Source organism: Coenobita brevimanus, chromosome 94, assembly GCF_032717465.1.
Source record: "Coenobita brevimanus isolate Jiangsu-jjx chromosome 94, ASM3271746v2, whole genome shotgun sequence".
Taxonomy (NCBI): domain Eukaryota; kingdom Metazoa; phylum Arthropoda; class Malacostraca; order Decapoda; family Coenobitidae; genus Coenobita; species Coenobita brevimanus.
The window spans coordinates 3,761,550-3,783,392 of record NC_137047.1 but is presented as its reverse complement, the minus strand read 5'-3'; the positions used below and the strand labels follow the sequence as shown (position 1 = coordinate 3,783,392).

General features: G+C 45.0%; 1 protein-coding gene across 1 annotated transcript in view; it reads left to right on the top strand.

Annotated features, from left to right (window-relative positions):
- Positions 1-18,098, top strand: part of LOC145412978 (homeobox protein caupolican-like) — a 192,241-nt gene extending 174,143 nt beyond the window's left edge. Inside the window, exons 6-10 of the mRNA XM_080282801.1 lie at positions 8,687-8,883; positions 10,095-10,342; positions 10,510-10,845; positions 11,113-11,260; positions 17,985-18,098. Coding sequence (XP_080138927.1) covers positions 8,687-8,883; positions 10,095-10,342; positions 10,510-10,845; positions 11,113-11,242 — 911 coding nt within the window. The 3' untranslated portion in view covers positions 11,243-11,260; positions 17,985-18,098. The remainder of the gene's footprint in view (positions 1-8,686; positions 8,884-10,094; positions 10,343-10,509; positions 10,846-11,112; positions 11,261-17,984) is intronic.
- The last annotated feature ends 3,745 nt before the right edge of the window (positions 18,099-21,843 follow it).

Here is a 21,843-nt window from a genome sequence, read left to right as displayed (position 1 = left end):
TATCCAAACCTAACTTCCTCATCTACCCTACCATTAATCTGCTTCTCTACACTTTTAACCTCCTGTATCCTATATTCTATAATCACTCAAACAGAATTCCCTTCTCCACACGCCCAAACACAACATTCCCATCCGCCCCACCAAAATGCTGCTCCTCTACCCTTTCATCCTGTACCGTACCCTACCTCCACAATTCTACTCTCACTTTTCTAATCGGGCCCCCTGTGGACAGCGGGTGAGGGCTGAGCAGCGAGTAATGGGATGGACACCGCTGCGTCACTTAAGATCCGCTCGGCTGATACCATTCTCTTGGAGGAGTATAAAGAATCCGTGCTGTACTTGTAGGACGCTGGGAACACTTGGCGTCTCTAAACACAGCATTTATTACTCGGTGTAGCGACAAATCTTCCCCTTGGTTTTTTTCCCCCTTGCCGTCCTCCAAGCCTCACAGTGGGTGTTGCACGGGGCTCAAGCTTCAGATACTGTTACATAAGACTACTCAAGTATCATGTAGTTAGGGTGATTATTTTAGCTCCTGGCCAACGATGACGGCTTTTATATTTCATTTCTGCTGCTACTAAACGAGACGATTTTGTTTACCCTGAGGAGACTTCTTGTGGCGAAAACAGTTAATGGCGTTTGTCTCTAATCTTTTCAGCACCAGACGACGTGTTTCCTAATCAGAGTATACTTGGCTGGTGATGTGAACCAAAGAATAAAGACGTCAGCATACAAAATGGGTTAAGAATATGAACGTACAGTTACCACAATACCACGTCTCTTTCGAAGTGACACCATGATATGGCATGATTTTGGTGATGAAGATAATTTTGAAACAGTGAAAGGTTAGGGTGGTAGGGCAGGAGACCATGCTTGCAACAATGGTCTCTGGGAAATGGAGGGAGCACATCAACGCGAGCAACTGCGGTGTCGGGAACAATAACAACAGCGACGTTTTCATTAGCGAGAGTAGCAACAATGGCGGGTGCAGCAGTAATGGCAGCAGCAGCAGCAGAAGTAGCGGCAGTAGTCAGAGGAAGTGTAGAGTGGCGGCGGTGGGAGTCGGGCTGGTAATTGGCTACTGGGATGAGGCACTTGCAATAACTACAACAGAAGGGGCAGATGGAGAAGCAAAAGAAAGACTGACAACGACACCACATACAGGCAGTCCATGCTATATATTAGAGATGTGTTCTAATTTACCTCAGCATTTTTTCCCTTACAATCTGTACTGTAAATATGGGGGAAACTAGAGGCAACTTTACAGGCAGAAACAGCACTTGAATATGCAATTTTTCTAATATATACTGTGGACCTAAAACAAAAAACAATACTTAACAACAAAAAACAATGTCAAGAAACGTGATTTATAAGGAGGACAATTATACATGGGAGCTGACTAATAATAATGAAAAGAGAAGTGGTTCTTTGGGGAGAGAGATGTTAAGGCCACAAATAAACAGGAGAGTGGGTTTACAGAACTTACAAATGAATCAGCTGATATACGACATGCGATGGTGGAGACAGTGTGACAACAGTAAATGAAGGAGTAGTGGTGCGTTCTCAGCTACATGAAGACAGGAAGCAGTTGAAGCACATGATACCGCCAATGTGACAGAGTGAGAACACGAAAAGCAGCCATAAGCTGTGTATTATTGGCCAAGGCGGCGGATGCAACACTGGCGCCAATAAAAGGAGCAGTAATTAGCAGCATATTATTAGCTACAGAATGAGGACCATTAGGAAAGGGACGGAGAAGGAGAGGACCTCGGATCCAACAAGACAGAGGAGGTGGGGCAGGCCAGTGTCATAAGAGGGTAAACAGCGCAGGATTAAGGGCTCGGCCGACAAGTGTGCGGCGCTCACAGATCTGGTGTAATATTCTGACGGGCCCTTCTCCTCCCTGACGTGGCTCACAGCAGGATAAACACAGCGTCAGGAGAGAGACGAGTGTGATGTGTTCTAGCTGATTATTTTCTGGTGGATGTGGGGTGACGGCTGCCCAGAATCCCGTTAATGAAGTGTTAGAGGAGATGTGAGTGGTGCTGTAACATTAAAAGTGATGTTTATGTTGTTTTTAGTACACACACACACACACACACACACACACACACACACACACACACACACACACACACACACACACACACACACACACACACACACACAGAGGAGGTAGTTTCTAAACCCTTCACTACAAGGAACCTCGTCTAAGGTAAGAAAGACTCGTCCGTAGGTAGTTAGAAGCCAGTGAAAAAGCAGTCAAAGAACAGGGAGGATTTCGTCTCCATCAACGAATTGCGCTGTCAGGAGATCGAATGTCTGAATAACGTCGCAGCTTCTCTCTTCTCGATAAATCACTGTTTCCCCGAATAACAATGGAGGTAAACAAGACGAAAGCCACACCATCAGAAGAATAAACACTTCCCAGCCCTACTCATTACCATATCAAGTTAACCCATCTCGGAGGTCGGGCGATCTTGGGGGAGATTAAGCTTAAGCCGCTCAGTTTCTGGTAACGGAAGACTTCGTTCACGCTCAGGACGTTAAAATAAAGCACACACACACACACACACACACACACACACACACACACACACACACACACACACACACACACACACACACACACCAAATTGCTTTTTTTTATTTCCAAGAAATAATGGAATGCTTTCTTTCATGTCTCAAGGGCTGGAAACACCCGGTCAATGCCCAAGTGAAAGCACTTTTCATTAATTGGTGAAATAGCAGGAAAAAATTATATAACACAGAGCACAAGTCTTTCAGTAACTTTAACGTCGTTGTTGTTGCTGTTGTTGTTGCCACTGCTGCTGTTGTTATCGTCGTCGTTATTGTTGTTGTTGTTGTTTTTACTGTTCTATCAGGCTCATCTGAATGTAAGCCTTGTAGACTGCAGGCTTAGGAGGGAGCTTAGGGACATTTGTATAACCTGACAATAATAAAAGATGTACCTATCCTCTTTCTAGTATACGAGAGAAAAGAAGTTAGTTCACTCATAATAGCAGTGGAGAAAGAGAAAGAGTGAAGGCGGTGGGGGGGTGGGGGGCAACTCTTGACATGTTAATATTCGGCTGGGGTCCCTGAGCTGGCGGCAGAGCGTCCCCATCCACTATATATAATAAACTCACGGCATTAGTCACGCCAGAAGTATACCCTCCCCCGACACACGTCCTCGCCCCGTCAACAAGTGTTTGTGGGGAGGGATGGGGTTGGATGAGGTGGGGTTAACTAGCAGGGGTTGGGTGGGGGTGACTTTTGACGAGGTTTGATCAGAATAGGTGTGGTAAAATAGGGACTGACTGGATTGGATAGGGTGGGGTGTGTTTGGGCAAGGATGGGATGGGGTCGGATGATCGGGACTAACGAGAAGGATTTGGTTGGGATGAGGTTCGACAGGGCTTGATCAGAACGGGTGGGGTTGTACGGGGTGGGGTGGGGTAGAACTGCACAAGGAGGAGTAATGGACTGGTTACTCTCAAGGACGAAATGATAGACAAACTCAGAAACGGGAAGCATATTTCTGAAAGAGAGAACTAGAAAGAGGAAGTTTCTGAAAACAAGCATGCTGAGACATACTAAATGGATGAGACTGAAAGGCAAGGGTCAGAAAAAAGAAAATAATATTCCGAAAACAAACATGCAGGAACCGAGAGACACGGGTCAGAAAAAGAATGAAACTGTCTGAAAAGAAACATGCTAAAGGTCGAATTGAAGATGAAACGGAATGGAAATGAAAGACGTGAGTTTGACAGAGCAAAAACATGTCCGTACAGCAAGCACAGTGAAGTGATGAATATGAAATGAGACGGAATGGTAATGTCTCGTAAGAGATAAGAGCTCAGGATTGGAGGAATGAGTGGTGTTAGGCGGGGCGTGCAGGGTGGAGTGGCAGTGGAGGAGAAAAGGAGGAGGGGCATCACTTGGGTAGACAGATTAGGTTCGTCCGTCAGCGAGCTAGGAATGAGGTGTGTTTGGACTGTCTTACCCCGGGGCTTGTGTTACCCCCCCTCCCCTTCCCCACGTCTGTCTGGACACTCACTCCCACCACTTTTGTTTTTTTCCTTCTTGTTGCTGCTGTCTTCTAAGCTAGAGTCAGGGTGAAAACTGTGTCTCTGCTACTTGTTTCTATCTGATGCAGGGTCATACGGAGAAGGCCCTGTTTTTAATTTTGTATGATTGTATTTGATGTGTTCGTGCAAGGAATTTATATCATTAGCCAGGATCACAAGGGGACAATATGAACAAAAGCACCAGCCTGGAACCAGCTCCGGGTGCAGTAAAAAATAACAGATAATCGTACAGACAAAGGTGACAGGGCTGGGGCCAGTTGCGAGGTGTGGTGACGTCAGATGCAACCCCCTTCCCCTCCCACCACCACTACCTTCACCACCACCACCATCATCACTACCACAACTGCTACCATTACTCCCACTACCACATTTACCACTACCACAACTACCACCACCACCACCACCACCACCACTATTACTCCCACCACCACCTCCACCACCACTACCACCACCGCCCAGACACCCAGCCAGACAAACATCTTACACAAACAAAGCAGAGCATCACCACCATCCAGAGCCGCGTGGCGCCCAAAGTGGTTCTGTCACCAACCCTCGCCCAATTTCGTGGCGTATTGTCGTGAATTTAGGGAGGTATTCTAGCAAATCTCCCCCCACCACAAGAGGTTTACCATAAGCTGAATTACACCGTTTGGAGGTAGCATGAATAAACCAATAAAAACGCGTCATTCATTTTATTATACGGGGAAGGTGACGTTAGTGTAGTGCACTAGAAAAACCTGTTATACAAACACACACACGCCTTTAAAAATAATCCTTGTCGGGCAAAAGAGAGAATAATAAAATGCAAAACAAAAGAGAACACTGGACGTTCGGATGAAGTGTTTGAGAGACAGCAGGGCGTGAAAAAATTTATAAAGAGGAAGAGGCGGAAGTTACGGAGGGCAGAAGAGAGATAGCATATAGGAAAACTACATGGACAAGATGAAAATAAAGGTATTGCATATGGGTAGGATCGTCTAGGGAAGGGAGCTGTTTGATAGATAGGAGAGGCCAGATAGACAGACTGACAGAAAAGACCGGGGACTGAGAGAATGTGAAAGAGTTGCGAAAAGGGTTGATGTTGGTAAAATGTGAAAAGCGAACTGTGAGAATGAGAGTGGAGGGAAAAGAAGGAGAAAGAAAAAGATACAGCCCGAACGAGAAAGTGTGAGAATGAGAGACTGACACGGAGAGAATGGAGAAAAAGAGCTTGAATGGGAATGAATGAGAAGGAAAGGTAAACAGAGAGGTGGGGACACAGTCAGCAAGAAGGGAAAAGAAAGAGTGAAGAGAAACACAGAATGAGATGATGAAGTGACAGCGAAACAGAGAGAAGGAGAGTGAGAGGGGAAAAGAGAGAGTTGATGAAGACAAGAGTGCTCAAGGGAAGAAAGACAGGCCTAGAAAGGAGGGTTTGAGAGGGGAGTGAAAAGGGGTGAGATAAGACAGCATGAAAGGGGAAAGGGGAAAACAGTGGATGGTGTGTGGAAAAAAGTGTGGAGAGAGAAAAGAGGCAATGGGAGGATAAAGACTGGCTGGAAAGGAAAGCAGAGATGAAAGGAGAAAACAGTGTGATGAAAAAAAAAAAATAAATAAAGGTAGTGGAAACAGAGGCGCAGAGTAGGAATTAACTCTTTCATCATGGTGACTTTTTTTTTTTTTTTTCCTTAATTCATGCTATCTTGCAGATGATTTTATCCAGCTTTAGTGACTTGTCGAAATCGAAGGGTTAGATATCGCCTCCATTTAAACCTTCTTTACTTGAGGGGTGCCTCCTACGCTTGCTGCTGGTATACGATGGCTGGGCTGTAGCATGAATGAAAAAAAAAAATGAAATAGCTGGTACAAAAATACTTAACTGAACCTGAAGGGGTTAGGAGAAAGAGAGAGAAAGCTGGACGAGAGTGGGAGAGAAAGAGAGTGTAAAAGAGACAGGAAAAGAGAGTGAGAGGAGGAGAGCGCGCCCCCTTCCAATCAACAAGAGAAGCATCCCCGGCCGAACTCCCAGATAAATAGTTGAGAGGACACGGTATGCCTGTAAAATATTTCTCGCGCTCCTCCATCATGAAGCAGAACACAATAACACGACTAAGCACATCAGCTATACATCTCGCCCATAAATCCGTCATTCGATCCCTAACATTTGCCTCACGGAATGGCTTTTGGGTCAGGTGGAGAAATGTTCCTGTTACGTAGGAAGAGGCGAACACTGAACTGCCTGGTGGCTCTGTCACATGATGGACGTTGAGACACACTTTGCAATTCTAGTTATGCGGGATTTTAGTGGTAAAAGTGAGGATGTAAATTATGGCCTACAGTATTAGGGACGTGAAGCTGAATTTACACGAGATAATTTTCTTCGTGCGGTGTGTAAATGTAAATAATTATAGCGTACTGATACGGGAATAAATGGGGCATTAAATTATGCCAAAAGATCTTCATGGGTGTTGTGAAGGTAAATAATAACGATGCAAAATAATGACCGAGATACTCCTGGCACTGAATTTTAGGTCTCTCTCTCTCTCTCTCTCTCTCTCTGCAAGTATGAACATTAATAATAAAGGTAATGATGTAGACACTGATGATAATAACCTTCCAATCAAGGAGTTTTTTGAGGGGTGTGAATGCAAATAATAGTGAAAGTGATGGTACAGGGATACACGAAGCACTGCACCCCCATTCACGTTTTTTTTAAGGCGAGTGTAATGCAGATAATAGTGACAATACAGAAACAATACGAAGATACAAGTGACGATAAATTTTCACGAAGGAATAAAACGAGTGTGGATGTATAATGAAGTAATGATATCGGGATACATATGGCTCTGCATTTCCAGGTATGAGGAATTTTATTGGCAAGCGTGAGTGTACATTCAGTAGTGATATAATGATACGCGATAATCAATTTCCATTTGGAGGACTTTAAAAGTAAATATAAATAATGATGTAAGGACGCAAAGATTCCTCTGAATATGAATTTTCACTTCAGGTATTTTTGTGGGTAATGTTGTTGTTGCTGTAGTTGCTGATCCACCTTCATCTGAATGTGAAACCGGTGGACTGCAGGATGAAGTTATATTTCTCTTCTAGCCATCCTCCTGTCGGGGAACAGGGAGAGAGCTGTGGGAAGTTTATATGGTCGGGCAGCAGATGGGTCGATACCAACGAATGAAGGTGTTAGGAATATAAATGCATATAATAATGCTAAAGAATAATGATACCGAGATACAGGTGACACGGTATTTCCAAACTAGGGATGTTCGAGGCGAGTGTGGACGTAAATAATGAAGCAGACTAGTGTAATGATACAGAGTTACACAGAGAAAAGTGCTGGTTCACGTCAATGCAATTAGAGAATAATGAAAACCTTTGCTTCAGTAATATACAGTTTTGTTAGCTATTCTTCAGTGTTTTCATGTGTAATTTAGCGGCTCGTAATTCATCTTTAAACTTCACTATCCTTCAACAGCAATTACTGATAATAAGTATACGTAGTAGGTTGTTGTGGTAATATTAATTCATATCTACGTAATAAAAATCCGCTCTTACCTGGTACTAACATTAAAATCAACTTTGCTATTCATCAGGGTAGAAAAAAATGATGTAAGGCCCTATAAAAGTACGATAATGTTGTCAAGGAAACGACAGGATTTTCATAAAGATGCTTAAGATAAAACTACGGATTTCATGTTTCTCTCTCTCTCTCTCTCTCTCTCTCTCACACACACACACACACACACACACACACACACATTGCAATAAGACAGTCAGATCTGATTATCTTCCTGGCATGCTACTTGCACATGATAATCACTTATTGTGTAAAAACTCATGCACTACCATATTTTCCTCGTTTTCTCCTCTTACAGCGAGAGAGATGGCTGAAAAAGGTGACGATATTTCTCGTATATTTACATCTTATACAGTCCCCCCCCCCTCTCTTTCTCTCATACGAATATAACTACCATCGCTTTTATGCTCTTTCCTTTTATTCTTACCCTTTTTTTTTTAAACACTGTAAGGGGAACAATACTGAAGAATAATATACGTCTTCTTCTCCAGACGCTTAAAATATAACTGCCTGATCAATTTCCACATACTGTATATAACCTGATAACACTGATAGCTGTATTCATTACTTCTCGAATGAAACTTCGCTTTTATATTATAGTCTTCCTATTTCCAGACGACTTTGGAGGAGTTAGGTGTAGCTTATGTTAATCCAAAGTAGAATTTATTAAGCCCTCTTTTCTTCCTTTCTCTCAGCAGTGAAGGAAACCGAAGTGGAAGAGTCAAGCTTGTCATTAACCTCTTGAATTCAAAGATGTGCTTTCTATTCTTCTATTGTTTCCATCCAGACGATTTTATTCAGCTTAAGGGAGACGTATTGGAGGGATTAACGGAGGCCATATTTGACCTTTTAAACCCTGAAAGTCTCCCCAAAGATGAACAAAAACCGTCTGAAGGTAGCAAGAACAAATAAGAAAATACGTCATCTGGATTGAGAGTTATTTCCTTCCACTGTCTCTTCCTTTATCTGTGCCAATAATTATTATTTTTTTTTATAAGTATCTTTCCTTCCCTTGCCTCAACAGTGACGGAGACCAAAGTGGAGGACGGTGAAGGCCAGACGGAGCTCAAGTCGTGCGAGGGAGGAGTGGTGGCCAACAGCAAGGCGGTGACGGCGGCCATCTCCCCCGCCCCTCCACTCCACCCCACTCTCTCCCCAACCCCGGCACTCCACTCGGCCAACCCCTTCACAGTGCCTAAGGGAGAGAAGGTGAGCCTCATGGTGGGTATTAAACGATGAGGCTATTTCCTTCGTTCGTTGGAGTGGCTTATAGGCGCTTTGGGAGGCTTGGTGCTGGTATGGTGCATGGCTGGGTCGGTGTGTGTGTGTGTGTGTTTGTGTGTGTGCCTCCTCTGTTTCCTCTGTTTTAGCATGCACTGGTGGTTTGTGTTGTCAGGCTTTATATAAATGTTTGGATAGATGTTGTCTGATTGCTTGAAAGTGTGTGTGTGTGTGTGTGTGTGTGTGTGCGTGTGTGTGTGTGTGTGTGTGTGTGTGGTTGTTTATTTGTTCGTTCCATGTAATTCTGTTTTTGATGTCCTGGCTCTTTATTTGCTTAGTGTGTACGCTACATAATGTCGCAATGGGTGCTTATGTTTTCGCTTGCTTTCTGTCTATCATTCTCAGTGCTTGCTTTGTATGTCTGTACGTCTGTGCCGTGAACCTCTGAGTGCGTGTTTGCTGTTTCATCTTTTTTTTTTTATCCATCTGATGTGTGCTAGTGTAGGTCATGCAAGTGTGCTGACGTCAGGAATGTGTGATTTAGTCTTGTCTGACAGACCTTATAAACACACTTGTTTGTTAGCTGCCAGTAATGGTTAGATATCGGCATGATTTTCCTGATTAGTAAAGCATATTCGACTGTTACTTTTGAACCCAAACTGTGTAGTCAACTGGTATCATCAGCATCACACTGCCGGCTATGGCTAATTGAGATCTTCATGAGAGGGAACAACTGTGACATGCTATGAAGGGATGGGATGACTGAGGTTAATAGGTGTTGCCATTATAACCTCGGGAAGCAGTGTTACTGTGGGGTGACACGGCCGCCTGCCAGCCCAGGCCACCGCTCTCCATGGTTCACTCTTTTTTTCTTCCCCCGGAGTGAAACGCACGAGTGCCTTGACTGGAGATTATATATAATTACATTTCACAATGGCAGGAGGCCTAAATATATGAATCTGCATGAATAGAATATTATACATAGAAGTCGCTTGCATGAGAGAGTTATTGAGTTCTCTTGATAATACGTTTTTAGTTTCTTCTTTTGGTAATGCATGTTGTTACACCGGTCAACGACACTCGTGACATTTTTGCAAAGAAAATTAACTGTAGTTGTGGAACCGGTGACGAGAGGACAATAGTGGACTAGACTGAAGCCCTGGGAGCCACCACAACGTCTGGTCTCCATCATTCTGCTTCTCCCTCCTCAGAGCGACTGCGCCGTGTCTCTACCCTCGGCCAAACCCAAGATATGGTCCCTGGCGGACACCGCGGCGTGTAAGACCCCGCCGCCCACAGGAGGTGTGGGTGGGGCGCCGGGCAGTGGGTGGCTGGCAGGTGGCACTACCTTCCCGCTCCCGCCCACCATCCCGCCTACACAGCAGCAGTACCCACACTCCGCCCGCTTCAACCACCTTATGTCTGGTGTCAACGCAGCGCAGTACATGGCTGGATACAGGTTAGTTCAGTGCACACTACCACCAATAACACTGAAATTTTGAGAGTTGTGGGACAGGGTTAGTGTGGATCACACATTCGAGTTTGATTTTATTTAATCATTTTATGTAGTAAGATATAGCTATCAACCTCTGTCTTCCTATGCTGACCTGTACTGTTGTGGGACAGTGACGGTGTGGGGACAGACACGCCGCCCCAGACACCACCCAACGTGAAGGGTCAACAGAACCAGCAGGGCCAGGGTGCGGGACTCCTGGGCTCAGGCAGTTTCTTGGGCGGGTCCTCCTCCGGCAGCTACGGAGGCAACATGAGCGGGGGTCTGTCCTCGTGCTCCCGCGGGTCCACGGCGCCCCTCACCAATCAGGGCGTCGGTGGTGGGTCCGTGGGTGATAACACACTTCATCAGCGGTACCAACAGGGCGGCAGCGGCACCCACACGGCCACACACAACAACAACACCGCCACCTCCCTCCCCAACACAGCCTTCACTCCCGTCTATAAGAAGTAAGTCAAACCGTGAGTCCTTGCTTGTGAACATTACACAAAAATAGCCCTGAGGTAGAGCAGTCATGAACATTAGGGTCCCTCACAGTCCACCCCATTATGCTCTTGTTGTTGTGGCCAGGCATAATGGTTCTTTGTGTCAGGGAGTAAGTCAGGTAGTGAGACGCAGGACCAGACTAGAGATCAAATTGACGCAAGTCATTGAAGTGGATGAAATAGTTAGAACACCTGCCTTGTACCACGACTCACTCTCTGCTCTCATTCCAGCGCGCAGCAGGGAGGCCAGCAGGTACCACAGCAGCAGACGTCGCAAATGGCGAGCCAACAGCAGATGCCGTGCCAGCAGACGCAGCAGGTACAAGGGGGCCCCGTCACAGCAGGTCCTTACGTCTCGTGAAACCAGTGTAATAACCAGGTAGGCAGCACAAATCTACGGTCGTCACATCTTGCATGCACCCCTTGTGACGGCTTTCTCGCCGAAAGGCTTGACGTAATTGCCATTAATAACACAGCGTGGCGTACCGGCAGCCATTACCACCTGGATTACCTCACACTTGCATTACTTGGCGGCTGACGCAGGAATACGCGCGAGTAGAGTGTTGTGTTCGATCCGTCAGCCATGGCAGGTGTGGTTAGCGACACCTCCCGAGCCGGGCCCAGCTTGCTGGCGGGGCGTTCAGTCTCCTCGTGTTCGTACACACACCTCTCACACTCTCATTAACTCATTTTCTGCGCATCAAAATGCCCCTCTCCTGAAGGAACTAAAACGTTGGCTTCCTTCTCTACTATATTATGCACGAAATGGGTACACAGATGATAAATTACTCGAAAAGTAATGGTATGTGGTGTGTTGGCGAGGTCAGCTTGCAGGAGTCGGGACGCTCTGCTCTCAAATGCCGGTCACTTGTCCCAGGGTTTGGGAGGTGATCGGCGTGGAGATAGGCTGATAACCAGAGGCCTCCTTCGCCAAACCCAGGCGGATTTTTCGCATTTTTCTTCCCTCTGTTTGCTTAAATTTAAGTTCTCCTAAAACCCGTTCAGTGCGATATGCTCATTCCGACAATGCCTGGTCTCGTAGGAATGTTCTGAATTAACAAGCATTAAGTGAATTACAAAGATTTAACAGTTTTAATTAAAGAAATTGGAACACTGGGGTAACTGTTCAGTATGGGCGGCGCAGCAGTGTGTTAGTGAATTATGCATGAAGCTCCTCTCTTCAGGTTCTGCCACAATTAGTTCGTGTCGCCTGATTGCGATTAATTGTGACATTTATATTTGGCCGGGGAGACACTTAGTGCCAGACAGCGTCGCGAGGAACACTGGTGGGATCTCACAAGCCTGTCAGCACCAACAGTCTGACAAAGCGATCGCTCGAGACTGTGAGAAACAAAGGAAACTCGACAAAACCCGATAATACAACCACAGAACAACTCACATGAGAAAAACAACGCGCAGGAAAATCATCGAAAGCATTCTGCACAAGAGTTGTTTATCGAGTTCTTGTGGTCACCTCTAAAAATGTGAGGATATGAGCAACAATGGACCCATGAATAATTCTCGTGCCATGTCGAAACACAAATTACCATTGACTGTATGATATCGCGTTCCTTAGCATCTTCGACGAAACTTTATCCAACAGCTCGATCAAAGAACATAAAAGTAATTCGTCGACGTGATAGGTTAATTGTGGGTTCAAGTCAAAGTCAACAGCAGAGAGATAAGATCATTCCAGGCTTATTAACTCCTGAGCCGTGTACACCAGCAACAGCCACTCAGGATTAACAGTACAGTATCTCCTGACTTCGCACCCTCACCCACCCCATCAAGGGCTTTAGCTTTAAGGTCAAGGGGGGCGGCGGTGGTGGGGGCGGTGGTGGTGGTGGTGGGGGGAGTCTGAGCGACCTGGGGTGTTTATTGCCATTTAATGCACCCTAGCGCCAGGGTCCAAGGAATCAGGTCATCCTCGCCACAATCAAACTCGGATCAGCGACAAAGGGACGAGAGGCCAATGGAGAACTGGTGGATGATGGTGGAAGGCGAAGTTTGATCAACCAATTATGACGTGGCTGAATGTGTTGTACAGACTGTCATGTTGCTTCTTGTCGTATGTTCATCGTTGCACAAATTATATATATATATATATATATATATATATATATATGTGTGTGTGTGTGTGTGTGTGTGTGTGTGTGTGTATTCATTCATTCATTCTGGCGTAAGATTTTGACACTATAATTGGCATGGTCGCTTGATTGTGTGTTTTTTTTTTTTTTTTTTTTTTTTTTCAGTCCCCATATTCCCCATTTACGCTGGCTTACGCTCCGACACTTTCTCCTTCTAAAATTCGCCACCACACCGTCTCCTCTTTATACTGTCCCTTCCTTCTTTCCGACTTACTGGTACGCCTCAACAATTTTTAAATACGTACTTAGCAAAAGAAGTTTATTTGCTTAGCAAATAAACTTCTTGAGAGGCATGCTACTAAATTAAAGATCAGTTCCAAAATAAATAAATCAGCCAGCGCTACCCAACCGATGATTATGTATCAGATATCTAAATTAAACCCTTGGAGGCAGACTCCTGCTTCTCCTCTGGAACACAAGAGCCGAGAATTAAGGCATTAAGTGGCGGCCACAGACAGGAGGGGTGAGCTGTGGGTCCCGCCTCACACCAAGCTCTAAGGATGAGCTCACTTCGGAAAATAAACAGACCCCGGGAGTCATACGGCCACTTTGATTGAAGAAATAAGTTATCTGTTGGGGGATCTCCTCCGTCCGCGGTCAAATTGCCTCGGACTAGACCCCAGGGAACCCCATTTGCCTGAACACTGTTTAACGGAGATGGTCGCTGTCTAATGGTAACACCTTCCCTGCGGACTCTCAGTATAAACCCTCACTGTTATTGTTTCTTTCATTATTATTGTACTTAGAGCTTAGGGGAAAGGCCTGCAATTATAGGAAATTATGATTATTACTACTGCCACTGAACGCACATTGGGAGAAATAGTAGCTGCGCCGTTGAAGCTAGGTGATGCCACTCTCATATTTAACACATCGTTACGGACGGAAAAACTTATCTTCTTAGTCCCTACTTTAGCTTAAATTACAACCATCAACACCTGGAAAGACTTGCGGGAAGAGAGTCACTTCGCTGAGAGAGAGAGTGGAGAGGCTGGCGGATCATTTCACCACTCCATCTTCTCTCCTCACACTCCACCACACTCAGCCTTCACTTCTCTAGTCATTGCCGTTTTCATTATTATTACCACTCACTCGTCACCACCTCTGTTGAAATGGAGATGGAAATAATGACGAGAATACAAATGACGACTGGCATATCATGGAAGGGAGCTCCATCCACTTTCTTTTCCTCCTCTGATCCTGCCTAACATACCCACCCATCCCTTGCCACTCTCCGCCTCGCATCTGTGGCTAGAGATCAGGAAAAATTCTCTCTGTCTCTCTCTGTCTCTCTCTCTCTCTCTCTCTCTCTCTCACACACACATCTCAGATCAAACAATTTAGCATTACTTTCCACACCTTTTCTACTTGGGAACTATGCTCTTCCATGCACAGTCTTACATATTTCTAGTACAGAGCTATATATGAATTTCAATGTAAGAAATTCATGTTTTCTTCAGCTTTACTCAACAGATAAGTAATTCCGAACTGTTGTTTTATGCTAAAAGCGATTAGGGGTAAGACGTAAAGACTGTGTGTTGACAACGAGGGGAAATGGGAAAGACGGGTAGTATACATGATATTCCTCGGTGATGCATAAAAAAAAATAAAAAAAACACTTAGGAGGGATGATGAGAGCAAACAAAGAGGGAAGGACGGAGGGCAGGAGAGCAAGGTGAGGGTGCTGGGAAAATCGAAAAGAAAATGAGAAAACAGGTGGTGTAACAGGATGTGAAGAAGGACGAGAAAAGAAGGGTTGACATTTGCAGTTAGGAAGGAAAAGAATTACCGTACAGGAGCTAATAGAAAACAAGCGGGGGTGGGGCAAGAAAGGTTTTGAGAGGGAAAAAAAGGACAAAGAGAAAAAAGTTGGAGGGGATGGAACAAGATTGGGTTTGGAAGGAAAAGTGGAATAAAGGGACTAACAGAAAAAAGGGTGGTGAGGGTTGGAAAGGAAAGGGTAAGTCGACGAGGGAAACAGTTAGGAATTTCAGAGAAAGTAAGTACAGTAGAAGTGTTTGGGTCAGGTGGAGGCCGATAAAGAACGATGTACTGTATACAGAATCAACACTTTAAAACTGTATTCATAGATCGGTTACAGGATGTCTGGCAAACACTTTCTAGTGATTCTGATATGTGCAAGTGAGTGCGCGCGCGCGCGCCCACAGACACACACACACACACACACACACACACACACACACACACATATGTATTATATAAACACACATCTATCTATCTACCTATCTATCCATATATATATATATATATATATATATATATATATATATATATATATATATATACTGAGAGAGAGAGAGAGAGAGAGAGAGAGAGAATGAAAGGTGCAGTGGTGTGTGTTTCTGTCACCCTGTATGACGGTAGAGACAGGCCTGCGGCTCTCTCTCTTTCTCTCTTTCCCTCTCACAATGTTTCGCTCACAGTGGAGGAACCAGCGGGAGGAACCAGTCTCTCTCGCTCTCAGTCTGTTTCACCATCCTCTCTCTCTCTCTCTGCCTGCCAACCTGTGAATCAATCTATCAACCTATCTATCTATCTCTTGTCTATTTATCACTCTTCCACCCTATTCTTACGTAATCATCTGTGTTTTCTTTCATCCTTTACTTCACTCACACCTCATCGTACTCAGTCTGCATCCACGTTAAATTGATCTCCGTGCCTCATTTCGGCTTCCCAAGAGTCGGGTATAATCAGATGAATGGAGTATAACCAGCAATTAACCCTGTTAGTACGATGACGTGATTTCCATTTTCATTTTTCGGGTCTCTCGATGCTTTTGTTCACATTAGGAATCACCTGAATTAACTCCTTTATTTTTACCGGTATTTCGTTTTATTTACTCATTAATTTATTTATTCTTTTGCTACCGCCAGACGATTTCATTCAGCTGGGGAAAAACCTGGCGTACTGAAACAGGTAATGGAGAGTTGTTTTTTTCTTCAGTACGAGAGGTCTTTCTTGGATGAATAAAAATGGTCTGGCAGTAACAAGCTGAAAATGAAGATGGCGTCACCGCTCTGAAAGGGTTTACCTGTTCTGTGCCGTGATATATTAAGTTTTTCTCGTTGCCTTCACTCAAGAAAAACTCCCTGGCTGGATGAATTATACGAAACTCATTCATTTCATTTAAAAAGATGAATGATTGGTGGTTCATTTTCGCTGCCATTCAGGGATTTTTTCAAACTCAGGAAAGAGCTCTCGTAAAGAAGGTTACATGTTACTGAGAAACTTGTAGAGGGCGGCTAGGATATTTTAAACACCGGACAAAGAACCGTCGTGAAAGGCAAATTCAGTCCTGGCAATTAATACTAAGTTCGATTAGAAAGTTCCCCCACCCCCGTTTAATTTTTGAATTACCAATGCTATTGCAGCATGTTCTGATATTTTGCTGGTAATATAAAAACGTACTGGACTTCTGTTCCGGCCACCCAGAAGCGTACCACAGAACACGGATAAATGGCTCTTTAGGAAGGAGACATATTTCTGCGTTAACCCATGTTACTACTATTGACCTTGTTCTAAATGACTGTTGTTTTAAGTGTTTTCAATGTGTTCTCTCTAACCCACTTTTCCCAATTCACCCGACACATCCACCCACTTGTCCCCCACCCCTCACTCGCCCCACAACTCACTCCCACACCTCGCACTGACTCATACTCCACTCATAGACACACTTCACGCTCATTCGCAATCCTCGCTCACACTCACACGACTAATACATATCACTGCTTTCTATATCTTATTCTTTTACGGGCCTACAGTATATATCTGTGACAACCATACCTCATACTTCTTCCTTCACTATTTTTGCAACCTTCGGCACACGCATTTACACCACGCCTCTCTCCTGCAGGTCGTTTTCATGAATCTCTCAGTCATCTTCATCAGATCTTCTTTTCTATGGTATTCTCGTTCAAATTTCACGGCCATACGAGTCAGCTGCCACACCCTTCAGTCATGCTTTTTCTTACCCACTCCAACCCAGTCTCACTCCAACAAACCCATATTTCATCACACCCACACCCCTTCACGCCCTCAGTTCTTCACACAAACCAACCTTGCACAACCTCAATTCTGGGCGCGCGCGCGCTCTCTCACACACACACACACACACACACACACACACACACACACACACACACACACACATTTTTCGCCACCACATATTCGTACCTTCGCACATCCAGTCCCTACACACTGCCCTCTCCCTCCCTCCATTACTCTTCTCGCATCTGGCCCCCTTCTCAACCAGTTGCCCCCTCATTCTCCGTGCGGCCGTGGCTGACGCGCCGCCCCCTTGCTTCCGTCACCAGTGGGAAGGCTAATAAGGGCGGACGAGATGACAGTGGTCCCCGGGGAGGCCGCATTACGTACGACATCCTGCCTCGCGCCGCGTAATTACAAGGACCACACCTGTAATTTCCACACGCGTCCAGACGACACAAGGTAATCCACTCCACGATTTATGAATATGAACAAATCATCTGTGCTACGAGGAGGAAAAGTTATGATTGACAGTGCGTTTTATGTCTCTGCAGCACAGATCAGTGGCTGTTAAGAAGGTTATTGCAAAAAACACAGAGACGATGAGATGAGGTCAACAAACCCTCCTCCTGTAGTCTTTCTAGGTATCTCGGTTTCGTGTCCGTCTTTGAAAACGCCGGTGCTGTTGCATTAGTGATCTGCCAATTGCTGTGGTTGTGGCTGGCCTTTTTCTTTCGGCAAAGCTTACGTCTGGATAAATCGACAGATGGGGTTGTCTGTGTGCTAGTGTGTGTGTGAGTGGCTCTGATGGCACTGACAGGCACACGTTGCTTAAGTGCCTTGCTTTGACAAAGCATATCAGTTACCTAACGTCTTGCCTATATGATTGTGAAGTATAACTTTTTTTCAATTTTGGTCAAATTCATTACCTGATGATATATTTTCTCTCGGCAGGCTGGTGATCCCAGTGCTTGGGGCGGCGCTGTAGGCAGCTCACTCCTATTGCTGGACGACATGTACGACTGTCTTCAGCAGCAGTAGCAAGCAAAGGCAGCAGCAGCAGCAGCAGCAGCAACAGCAGCAGCAACAAGGGTGGGAGTAGTGGCGGTAGAGGCGGGGATCCATCACTGTGAACCGTCTCGTTTGTGAGTCAAATGAGACGTGTTGGTCAGCCGAGGGGGATCCCGAGGGGCAGTGTCGGGCCCTGGACGAGGGGTGGCGCTCTTCCCTCCCTGGCACCGCTGGGCCATGTCCAGTCAGCTGCAGCAGCGGCCACCCGGCCGGACCAGCCACCCGGCGGCCCCACATCCAATACCGCTCCCACTATCGCCCCTCACTCTGCCCTCACTCTACCGCCACATTGCCCCACCCGCCCGGCCACCGCCCACGCCCACGCCAACCAGCTACATACAAACTGTCTCTCCACCCGACGCAAGGCGTCATTAAGGACACCCTCACAAACAATACTCAGTGGTGAGTCTGGCCAGGGACAACAGTGCGGTACAGTGCTGGCGATGTAGCACTGTGAGCGGTTAGTGCCACCGCTCAGTGAGGGGCGTAGTGCCACCTTAAATGTTATTCGGGACGTGAGCCGTCAGCGGCCACGCCCGAGACGAACTATTACAAAACCTGTGCTGTTCTCGACACACCTGAGGCTGCAGCTGACATAAGTGGATCACCCCCTGGCAAGCTTCCGGCAACTACGACGATGCCGATTGTTGGCCACACTTCTGGCAAACACGCAGAAACTCATGATAGTTATCGGTTCATTTTGTAAATTTATAGAGTCTAGGTTACGATTAATTTTAAGCAACCGACGAAGAGTACTATTTACGGAATATTGTTATCTGTGATATATACGTTGAAGTAGCTCAAAGGCACGGCTGCACTCATGTTACGAATCCCGTTGGAAAACTTAAAAAAAAAAAAAGTATGCCCTGCGTAATGTAAGTTGCTTCATTATCACAACCAGACCAACAGTGACGTGTGGTAAGATCGAGGGCCGGCAGGCGATACATAGGGTTTAGCTCAGCCAGTGTCATCTTACGTGCTTGTTAACACCTGTGGTATAATATACACCAAAAACGGGAATAAAAGTGAGCCAAGGATACGAAGACTGGACTTTTCTCTTTTTCATTTTTTTTTTTTTTAATCAACACCTGCCCGGCCAATATTGTCCTCTCCCTCAAGACACCTCGGTCACAGCTGCTGCCACGGAGGGGAAAACAGGAACAAAAGCTCACCATAAAAACATCAGACGAAACGATGCGTGATTTAGAAGGCAGTAAAATAAAGAGGAGATAAATAAAAGAGTCGCACGCTGTGATTCTGACGGCTGGCTTTTGTTATTTTCACAGGGAGAGATCATCGGGAACTATATACTTGTCTTCAGTGTGATCCCGTCTTCATGGACAACAGGGCTCGGATTTACAAACAAACTTACGGTCATCTCCTTCTCGTATATCAGATTTCTATTTGCAAGATGAACAAGAGACAAGGGGAGTATCTGCACCCTCCTTACCATGACTTTGCTGCATGAGGCAAAAAAAATAGCTCGTGATCATCTTCCTCTTATATAACTAACATAGGTTTTTGTACAGAGAGGAAAATACACGGGAGGATTCTAACACTCTCCTTGTTCTCCGACAGCAGCTTGTATTGATATGGAGCTGTTCGTAAGTCTGTTGGTAAATTTAAGTCCCGATGTTTCTTAAGGTGTACCATAGTTGCGGCATCCTCCATGTGATCTTATATTGTGTACATTCATTAATCATATATTTTAAGTTTGAAAGTCTATAAGGAACTATAGTGTGTAATTAAAGAAATCCCCGAACAGTACCCGAGCACCATCGCCTCTGAGAAGTGATGTATTCTGAGAGCGATATGATATTTTTTATATAGCTATTTCCCTTATAAATGACTTTACAAACGCCCGTCACAGCACAATGTAAGTTAACCCAATTATTCGAAAATTCATTCATAATCAGGAGTGGAGACTATATTAATCCATTAAAAACAAGTGTGGAAACTACTGAATTTGTCACTTACAGAAACTATTTTAAGTCACTCATAACAAAGGAGTGGAATCTGTATCACTCACAAGTGTTAATAATACTTTCTGCTGTGTAGGCGAGCCAAGGACTAACACGGGAACAATACAACGGGTCACAGGAAGTAATATGGGAGTTTCCGAGCATTCACCCACAACGGTATACCAATGACAGTGTATACCCGACTGAAGTGTTAAACTGCAAATATGTAGCCAGACGACGAGTGACGCAAGCGCTCGCAAAACAGTGTGCATGGCGTCTCTGTGACAACGCCGACGTCCTGTGCGTACCAACGAACGAGTCCAGCCCCATTACACGTGAGTTATATTTTTATGCCAAATTAGAAATCGGGTGTGTTGGGCCACTGGGACATTGTAGTGAGTTGTGTTGCAGTCGGATGGAGGGGCCCCATTGTGTTGCAGCCGGGAGAATCTAACCCCTTCAAACCGGTGACGTATTTTTAAAAATTTATCCTTGCCTCCTTCAGACGATTTTATTCATCTTACGGAGAGATTCCATGTTGTGAATGGGTTAATGAATGTTGCTAACCCCGTCTCTACAAGTGGTTTTTCTAAATTTAAGAAGAATCGTCTGGAGGCAGCAAGAAAATTGTAAAAAATGAGTCACGGTATTCACTAGGTTAAGGGCCCCGTCCCATGGCCCCCTACACAGCCACTGCCACGGAGCTGTCCCAGGAAGCCACAAGGACAACTGTTTTACTTGTGTATTAACTACTCATGTGCCAAACCCGCTCCTCTCCGGGCCTCATGTGATTGCTGATCAGTTTCGTTGTGATTCTTATTCAGTGATTGGCAGCCTCGCGTCCAGTCCCCACCACCACAACCACCACCACCACTACCTGAGACTCCACAGTGTTGTAGTACGCTATAGTGTTCCGTTAGTGAGACTTGCGGACGCTGTGTTATATAACTACTTAATATATTTGTTACGTTAATTCTTACATACGTTATTATCTGACAGCTGAATTACCTCTGATGTTTTAATAATCTAGCTTAGTTATCCTTGTGCAGCTAAACTCTTAAATATATTTATGTTTACTACTGTATTGTAACTGTACAGAGATTTACAGGTTGATACGTACATGTCTCACTGAGAACCCCACACTTCCCAGCAATGGTCACCTTACCAGGACAAACTCTCTCACACCAAAATTCACTTGCAAAATCTCTGAAGTTAATTTCACATTAAAAATCGGTAATGATGTATTGACTGATTAGTTTATATTCTATTCTATAGTCGTTTTATTTCCAGCATGGGGGCAACTGTACATAACTCTGACCAAAATTAGTGTAGGAATAAATATACTAGACATAACGGTGTCACCAGCAGACTAACGATCAATCCAACTTTCGAATTCTAAATACAATTATCCACTGATGGCACTTAATGGATAAAAACAGATAAATCACTTATTTCAAATCATTACAGCATCTGCTTCACTATAAATCAGGCTTTGAAAACTAAACAATTCACCATTTCCCAAATCTCTATTAGAATTCGAAAAACTCTGCAACACCTTCTACCGAGACCCGCAGCAATAGAGGCTCAACCCTCACATCCTTCCACCAGAAAGAAAAAAGTTTTGCCTCTATTGCCCCCAAGCAGAAGGCTCAAAGTTGCACAAGAATATCGGTGACACGGTGACTAACTCTCCCTTCCCTTCCTCCTTCCTTCGGGTAGCAGATATCCAGGTGTGACCCCACGTATGACCTCCTCAGGATTGGCTGTCGTAGGCTGCTATC